Source organism: Erigeron canadensis, chromosome 5 (assembly GCF_010389155.1).
Source record: "Erigeron canadensis isolate Cc75 chromosome 5, C_canadensis_v1, whole genome shotgun sequence".
Taxonomy (NCBI): domain Eukaryota; kingdom Viridiplantae; phylum Streptophyta; class Magnoliopsida; order Asterales; family Asteraceae; genus Erigeron; species Erigeron canadensis.
Window position 1 is genome coordinate 2512168 of NC_057765.1, and position 9911 is coordinate 2522078.

The 9911-nt window shown below is 28.2% G+C and overlaps 1 protein-coding gene across 1 annotated transcript; it reads left to right on the forward strand.

Annotated features, from left to right (window-relative positions):
• Positions 1-7810: 7810 nt before the first annotated feature.
• Positions 7811-8606, forward strand: LOC122598813. Its single transcript, XM_043771299.1, has 2 exons — positions 7811-8108; positions 8212-8606. The coding sequence occupies exons 1-2, from the start codon at positions 7955-7957 to the stop codon at positions 8454-8456; spliced, it is 399 nt and encodes a 132-aa protein (XP_043627234.1). The 5' UTR covers positions 7811-7954; the 3' UTR covers positions 8457-8606.
• Positions 8607-9911: the final 1305 nt, after the last annotated feature.

The following is a 9911-nucleotide window of genomic DNA, read 5'->3' on the forward strand; positions in this document are numbered from 1 at the left end:
TGATTTTGTCGCAATTATCCGGTATTTCGTTCTTGAAAATTTTGGGCATTATCTATATGAAAAATTACCAAAACTTAACTCAAAAAGATATAACATATTTTCTTACAAGACAGAAATTTAGTTATATGGCAACTTACCAGAAATTCTTTGTAAGTTCCATCTTTTGGAACATCAACAAGTATCTGAAATTTTACCTGTACAGATTTATAAATTATTTTAAAACCAAATTATAATATAACCTATGTATTTCACATCAAACATTTTTAAACTAATTCATTCTTTTTAAAACAAAAAAAATATAATATATTAAAATTTATTCAAACACATGAAATTGTATATTATAAAACACTAATGGTCCCCAAAAGTTAGATATTGTATTAAATCATTAAACATATACGACCCAATATTTCATGAATTATCGTAATCTAATCAAGTATTGTAATTTAAAATATCAAAAACCCTAATTTAGAATAACCCCCAAACATATTTTACTAAATTAATCTGATAAACAAATTTCAAGCAATTGGATCATGTCTAAGTAAAGTAAAATAATAACAAATTCATTAAGAATAAATCGACACTTACCATTCGAGGCTTGAAATATACAGTAGCTAATGTTTTCCCCATTTCTGATATGATTAATTAAAAAAACGTAACTGTAAATCCTACACGAGTAACTAACATATACGGCATAAGGGTTTAACTATATTATATTGTCAACTTCACCCCCTTTAAAATATAAAAGTGTATATCAAACTTAACTTCTAATAGTAATATTAGTAACTTTCATAAATAGAATAATTTGACTTTGAACAAAAATTTTTTTTATATAATCCGAATTAGTAAAATAAAGTGATATATAATTGATGGAATTGGTTTTATACATATGCATACACAATTTTTAGTGTCAAAAGAAATTTATATAAGCTCTACGTATTATCCGTGTTTCTAAACAAATCTAACACAATACAACTCATATTGAAAAACTGACTAAACAGTACTGTTAAAATAGTAAAAATTTAGTTATATTGTAACTAAACCCGAGGCTCCGCTAAAAGTATGGATTACAAACTCATCTGCTTATATCCTTTAGTACAATTACTATATATTATATTACAAATTGTTTTGGCTGATTTTCTTTCACAACTCATTGGTTTTTGCAAAAACTTAAACTTATCAAATGGAATTACAAAAAATACATAAAATCGATCTATGTTTATCAAATTTAATCGACAAAAATCGTTGTATACGTATCCATATTCAATTTTTACAACATTTTTGTTACATTTTAAGTTATAAGTTACCTTATCATTTTTTTATTTTGCATTTTTTTTCATTATTCTAAAATTTATAACTTCTTATTTGTCTAAATGGTAAAACATTTAAATTTTTTTTAAAACAAATCATGAAAATAACCAATACATGTAACTAATGAAATTTACTTTGTACGTCGTTACATAAATATATAACGTCAAAAAAAATTTATATCAATGACTATAAATTGACCGTGTTTCTACACGGGTTTAAAACTAGTTTATATGTAAGTAAATGACAACTCAATAAACTAACACCAGAAGCCCACTGTCCAATAAAATCCATCTTTTAGAACAAACTCTCTTGGACTTGGACCCGTCTACACTCTACAGAACCCCACCGGCCCATCAGATAAAAAGGAAAAAAAAACACATTGCCTACTTGGAAATTGGAATACATATTTCATACCGAGTATTTGCTTATGAAGTCATTATAGGCCCCTTGAAAACTCGCAAAACACCTCTCGTCTATGTTTAGTACTTGAATTAATTGAAAGAAATTAAATGAATTGCAAACACAAAAGCATCTGTATTGACACAAAAAAAAAAAAAAGCTATAAGAACTTAAAGCTAACAGGTCTTGAATTATTTGATTAATTGCGTATCATGAGCATTTTAATATAACCTCTTTTTATATTAGAAAAATGTTATCAGCCCTCCTGATGTTGGGCTATACTTAAGTGGTGTTTGGTTCTGACTTAATAAATTAAGTTATGACTTAATTAAAAATACTTAATTCATTAAGTCATCGAAAGTGTTTGTTTTCTTGACTTAATAAACAAAAAAACAACTGTATTGACTTAATCCATACAGGCGTTATTTATCCATTCAGTCACTTAATCAAATTGTCAACTCCTTTTCTTTTCAAAAACATTTGATACTCCCTAATCAAGAAACTTTTTTGTGATTATATTTCATGTTTTATTTTATAGTTTTGCTTTATACAGTTTTTATATACGTTTTTTATTTAATAACCAACAAAAAGGCTATTTTATTCAACACCAAACATGACTAAACAGCCCTAAGAATGAAGACACACAAAGCAAGATTACCACACACATGATGGTCCAAACCTTCATCATATATTGCCTGTAAACTACACCCTTAGACTGGTTTTTGACTCGTAAAAGACTTGTGACTTCACTTTGTCGATAACCTTTGACACCGATGGCTGCACAGAATTGGAAACCGCCTCATTACGCGTCTTTCAAATGCTCCAAAAAACTGTAAGAATTGTCGCATAAACAATCTTTATCTTCTTAACACTACCAAAAACAGAACTACAGTACCACGATATTGGCTATTGCCCCCTAAAGGCGTTACACCAGGTTGGAAGTTTTGTTTTTGTATAGTAAAAAGAAGTTTTTGTTATATAAAATTGAAATCATTTATAAAGGGTATTACACCGAGTAGGAAGTCTTGTTTTGTTTTGTGAAAAATTAGTTTTTGTTTTACTATAAATTTGAAACATTTTTCAACTACAAAATCTACAAAATCTAATAGAGTTTGTTAAGACCGTGAATCGATTTTATAATCAGTGGATTAAATTAGTGGTTACTAATTATATTATATAAAAATTAGTATTCAGGCTAGTCCATTGAACGTGTATTCTTCAAATCTATACATCAAAGGTTTTAAATTAAAGAATGAAACATATGAAAGTTAACTCCATATAAATATTGATTTCAGTTAACCCATTTTTTTCTAACTTTAGTTAAGTAAAAAAATTTGCAGTTTGTTTAATTTACGACAAACACAAACAACAATTTTAGACTAAACGATTTAAAGTTAAGCTCAACAAAAAGTGTACAGTATATAATTTGAAAAGTACATACTAACTCATCAACAAAGATCATCTCGAACGTTTTGATTTTTCTTCGGGTTGTTCTACTCTGAAACAATCCATACATGCACAACGCGGAGTCGTAAATGATGGTTAACATGTGTTGGCTTAAGATCTTCAAGATTAACTAATATGGTCTTATTTTTTGTTGTTGAAGAAAAACGATAATGAACCTATAATGAACAACAAACTAAATTAAAAAAGATGAATAATAACAATAACATAATAATTCAATGTCAAATAAAATTAAAAAAGATGAATAATAACAATAACATAAGAATTCAAAGTCAAATAATAATGATTAAACATGAACAAAATATTGTAGAAAAAAACCCTTTTTGAAGTTGTCTTTTTTTTTTTGTTGAGAATAGTCGTAATATGTGAGGAGTTTTTCTATGTTGTATATATATAGATAATTTTTGGGAGACTTTTAAGGATAAAAAGATTTGTTTTTAATTTTTTTTTATCAATAATAGGGCGGCCTACATAAATTTTAATTATTAAAAAAAATATTGAAAAAATAGAGGATTATTTAAGAGGAAGAATTAAGTTCAAAAAGGGGATTAGGGTTGCCAAGTGTACCCTCAGGCCCGTCCATTGGATGGATAGTCTTAAGATATATAAATCTTGGGAAAATGATCCGTACTGCAGACTTTACCTAAGCTTAGGTACTGGCACATTAAAAAAAGTTACATATTAAACCTTTGAATTTAATAAACATACATAACCCCCCCTGCATTTTATATAAACTCCCCCTGAATTTTACATAATCACCCCCTGCTTTACCTAAGATAGGTACTGCATGCTTTACCTAACTTTTCCCCATAAATCTTATAATAATTGTGAAACAAAAAGTGTATCACCAATATCACAACTTAATGAATACGAAAGCTACAAAAAGAAACATATGAAAATTAACTCTATAAAAATATTGATTCCATTTTACTCATTTTTTTTTCAACTTTAGTTAAATAAAAGAAGAAACAAAAACTGTATGACCAATATCATAACTTAATCAATACGAAAGCTAAAGAAGAAACATATGAAAATTAACTCCATATAAATATTGATTCCAGTTTACATGGTGATTATATAAAGAGAAACAAAAAGTGTAGATTATATAATCTGAAAAATACATACCAATTTATCATTAAAGGCCATCTCAAACGTTTTGATTTTCTTCGGGTTGTTCCACTCTGAAACAGTTCATACATGTACAACACAGAGTCGTAGATCATGTTTAACATGTGTTGGCTTAAGATTTTCAAGATAAACTAATATGGTCTTATTTTTTGTTGTTGACGAATAATTCATAATGAACCTATAATAGATAACAAATTAAATTAAAAGAGATAATAATAATACTAACATAAGAATTCAATGTTAAATGATAATATTAATAATAATAAATATTAATAAATAGAGGATTAATAATGAAGGAGTATTAGACATTTAGACTAAAAGAGGGGGATTAGGGGTGCCAAGTGTACCCCAACCCCCTCTTTTAATATTATAGATATAGATAGGGGTTAGGTATTGTAAAATAAGTATTAAAGTAAAACAAATAAGACAAGATCTTGCCCTTTAGATCATGGTTAAATTAATGCACGAAGATTCACGAATCAATTGATTCACGATGATTTTCATGATGCACGGTGATATTCAGTGAGGAAAAACCTATTGTTTTATTTGTTTTACTTTAATACTTGTTTTATTTCCTTAAAACATATATATATATATATATATATATATATATATATATATATATATGTATATGGGTAAAGTTATTTTGAGAACCTTTTTTTGCGAGAACCTTTGAGAACGTTTCAAATCAAGCTCAATCGATGATTATTCTTTACATGAAAATTGTTTTTTGATTGTTTTCTAAATAACTTATGTGTGATTTTGAAATTTATTATTATGTGGAGCATGGATTATCATCCGTTATACAATTATATGGAGATTTGGATTATTGATCACATGTGCACGAATATTGCTATGATCACATGTATACAAGTCGATCACATGTAATCATAACAATATTTATGCACATGTGATCAAGAATCCAAATCTCTACATAATTGTATAACGGATGATAATCCATGCCTCCACACAATTATAAACTTCAAAATTACACATAAGTTATTCAGAAAACAATAAAAAATAATTTTCATTTAAGAATAATCATCGGTTGGGCTTGATTTGAAAAAATTATCAAAAGTTCTCGCAAAAAAAAAGTTCTTAAAATAACTTTTTACTATATATATATATATATATACTATATATATAATTCATTAAAGGGCAACGTTATGAATAGTGACATCGTCCATGCAACACTGTTCTATTGGATTATCTTAACCACATATCACTACTTTGAATTTTTGCCATATCAGATTTGTCATATCAGATTCCGTTTAGATTTTTTTACGGTTTTTCTTGGTCTTTTTCACAGTTTTTTTCCCTTTGTTTTTCATAACTAAGATATTGGAAAATTTTAGTCAATCACAGTTTTTTTTCCTTTGTTTTCCATAACTAAGATATTGAAAAATTTTAGTCAACATTTTGTTTTTCTTTCATTTTTGATTTTTGTTTTTTTTAGCAAACTAAATGTTTGTATTTGATATTGCAAACTTTTTGACGTTGTTTTGTTGGTTATCTCACACAAACATTTTTGGTTTTATTCAGATTATTTCTTCTTTATTTTTTTCACATTTTTTCCTTATTGAATTTTCAAGTAAATTCAATGCAAGCAGAGTACCATAAAAAATCGTATCGGAAGCCCTGCGAGCGAGAAACTAACCTCACCGGTTAATAATTCACTCCATTTTATGAAACGTTACAAAACATTATTTAAGTTAATATGCCATGGGTTGATTGTCACCCAATGAAAGTCAATTCTAACAAACATAAAAGAATTAATAAAATTTAGTCATGCTTATCTCAATGAACCTTTTTTAAACGCAAACATTTATTTTTTAATTATAGTTAGTCTTGTAAGAAATATTAAATGATCGATGATCATAATTTCGAACTTGATCTAATTAAACAAGTATTATATTTAAATGTTTGTTAATAGGTCGATCTTTACCCGTTAGCTCTACCATTCACCAATCATGAACCTCCATTTTGATTTTACCTTCTTACCCTCATTTTCACGGTGAGTGCTTCAAGATGCATACCCTTTTTATACTTAATCTAATTAAAGAAGTAATATATTCAAATGTTCATTAATCATTCAGATTAAGAGAGTGATAAGGAGTGGTAAGATCTTTATCCCTGTTACCTCTACCTTCCACCAATCATAAACCTCCATCTAGATTTTATCATCTCACCCTCATTTCCACGATGGGTGCGCTAAGATCCTTACCCTACAATATATATATATATATATGTATATATATTGTTTTTAAATATATATATATATATATATATTGTTTTTAAAAATAAAAAATTATCAACATATAATAATTGAATAAATACAATTGAAAATAAAAAAATATCTTTGAATTATAGTTAGGCTTGTAAAAAAAATTGATAAATGATGACTATAGTTTTGAGCTTCGTCTAAAAAAACAAGTATTATATGTAGATGTTCGTTCAGTTAGATTAAGAAATTGGGAGGGAGTGGTAAGATTTTTACCCCCTTACCAGTACCATCCACCAATTATAATCTCTATCTAGAGTTTACCTTCTTACCCCCATTTTCACAATGGGTGCGCTAAAATCCTATATATATATATATATATATATGGGGAAATAATTTGTACTGTGAAACAATACTTAACCATTTGCACAGCAAGAAAAAAAATAAAAGAAATAGTTACAAATTCAACCCTTATGTTTTATAAAGACTCAAAAATTCCCCCTGATAATGTACATGGCAGTACCCAAATATATGTACAGTTGCAGTACATATATTAACCCCTATATATATATATATTGTATTTAACAATAAAAACTATCAAAATATAAATATCAAATTTCATTAAAAATAAAAAAATCTACATTGCATAATAATTGAATAAATACAATTGAAAATAAAAATTTAAAAATTGCACAGGCATCTATATTTTCGGCATATTTAGGTTTACCCTAAGAACCAACTAGATTATAATGAGTGTAATCGTGTTAGTTGGTAAAATTTTGAAATCCCACTGCAAATTCTTTTTATTCGTCTCCAGAGTTGTTTCGTCAACAAATTTGCAGCCAACTCATCATTTTGATAGAGAACTTGAGAGATTGGTAATGGTTTATTTCTATAAAAATAATTGTGTATTTATAAGTAAAAAAGGAGGATTTAATTTTATAATAAAAATGGGTATAACGAATAGTATGGGAATTAACTGTCAATAACCAACGATTATGAGACTATCTGAGTGATTTAACAGTATGATCCTACTTTTCGCCTTCCCCATTAAATGTACCCGCATGACCGGCGACGATGTAGCCGTGCGGCTCATGTGATACCGGCACAGGCGCACACTACCAAAACTTACGAATATTTGAGATCAATAAAAAGTCGGATTACAAAACATTGGTTGGAATATAATAAAAAAAGAAATAGTAGCAAACTAACTAACCAACCATATTTTCCCACTTTTTGTATTTAAATATAAAAAAGTGACTTCTATATTCAAGAAACCAATGAAACCAACCATAACCCATTCATTCATTCTTGTTCTTCAAACTTCTATCACAATTCTTTAATAATCCTTCTTTCATCACTTTCTCTCACACCCATTTTTTCAATCTTCCAAAAATCACCAAAACAAACACTATATTACAAAACTTCATTAATATGTCATCATCCTCACTTTTTGCTACAAATGGCATGGTTTTAGCGACGGCCATGGCTGCCGTCTCCGGCACCGTCATCCTCCTTGCCTTCCATCTCCAGAAACAACCAACCAACACCAACATAACCCACCAGCCAAGACCATGCATCTCTATAGGTTTGTATTTCTTTCTTGAAGTTGTTTGACTTTGATCAAGTCAAACTCTTTTACAGTCTTGTTGACTTTTTGTTTTGACGTTTTTTTTTTTTAATTTCATTAGATGGGAAGAAGAAGGTGAAAAAGAAAAAGAAAGTTCACTTTGCAAAAGATGTGATGGAACCAAGTGGGAATGGGGAAGAGTTTAGAAAGAGACTACAAAGTAAGAAATTTCAAAAGATGAGGACTAATTCGTCATTGTTCAAAGATGAAGGGGGTAAAAAGAAAGTTATTATGCCAGCTAATAGAATGGCTCTTTACACTGGAATTCTCAGAGATCGAAGTGTTCACCGGTTTGCTTATTCATGATTTTTTTTTTCTTCTAATTTTCTTCACTGTGAAAATTTAGTCCTTATTGTTTGTGTATAATACATGTTTGATCCCTTATCTTTCATAGGGTTGTAAAATACATCCTTTTTTGGTCATACAATATGAGTATTATACTGTTTGTTTTTGTAAGAATCGAAAAGATAGACTTACATTGTACATATAATATGAAGGTACTTTTGTTAATACGAGCATGGTATCCGTGCGTTGCGGCGAATACTATTGACATGACGTCTAGATCGAGGGGTGATGTGGGTCTCATGGAGACGTTCCACGGCGGTGGTGGTGTTGAACGTAGGTGGAAGCGATGGACGTTGGAGGTGATGGTTGGGTTTTGAGGACAACAGTGGAGGTGTGTGTATTTTTGTGGCAAAAAGAAAATAATAGGGAGAATAAATGTAGGGGATAAGGAGGGGTAAAAGGGTAAAATCGCATATCTCAAACCTTGTAAACTTTCAACATGGGTTGATAATTTTTAATAAGGAGTATAGATAGTTATTTTTGAGTGTGTAATATGATGACGATGTTAAAGGCTTTTTGAATGCATGCTTCATGCTATAAATGTTGGTATTTATACTAGATTTATACTCATGCAATGCGACAACGGTGAGGTAATGATGACGGGGGCGGCAGTGGGGACGGTTGTGGGATCAACGCGGATGATTATAAAAGTAATTGATGTTAAATGTGGTATTATAGTTATTTTAAGTGTTAAAATTTATATTGTAAATTATTTCATTAAGAGTATTATAGGTATATTAGATAGAGATGTTTAAATCTCTCTATATAACTAAAAGATGATAGATTTTTGCTTATTTGACATTTATGGGAGAATGCCATGTATGATTTGTCATTATTTCATTAATTTTCTAATTTTAAGTTGTCATGCCATTTAATATTTATATTTATATATTATCTTTAATAATAATTAATCTTAATCATAATCAATTAATAAAAAATTTTCTACTCACATTCCGTTAAAATTTATTAAAATATGAAAGTTGTGCAAATCTTGAGTTTAGGTCTTTAGAATGCTCATATAATTTTAGAAATTATTAAAATTTTAATTTAATATATAACTAGGCTTTTTCTTATTATTTATTTAATTTTTATCTAACTAATTTATGACATTATATTTGAATTTTAATTTTTAGTCCCTTTATTTAAAAGTTTTTAAAACTATCAAGCCTAATGTAAAATAAGCCTAATATATAATAACATCTTTTTAATGATGTAGTAAAAGTTGAATCTTCTCTTTTCATTATAGCAAAATTGATAACTTGCGACTAAAATTATATATAAGCATTTTTACTTTACGGGTTTTTCTATGCTTCATTGTGATAACTAGCGAATTTACCCGAATTCAACCCGGGTGTTTTAATTAAAATCATAAAATTATAAAATATGCATGTAATTTTTGTTATTAATTATAAATTG

Excerpts from the sequence above, each read along its gene's own strand:
- LOC122598813 (XM_043771299.1), top strand. The coding sequence starts at position 7,955 with ATGTCATCATCCTCACTTTTTGCTACAAATGGCATGGTTTTAGCGACG. Across the intron at positions 8,109-8,211 it reads AAGACCATGCATCTCTATAG|ATGGGAAGAAGAAGGTGAAA; the intron begins GTTTGTATTTCT and ends TAATTTCATTAG.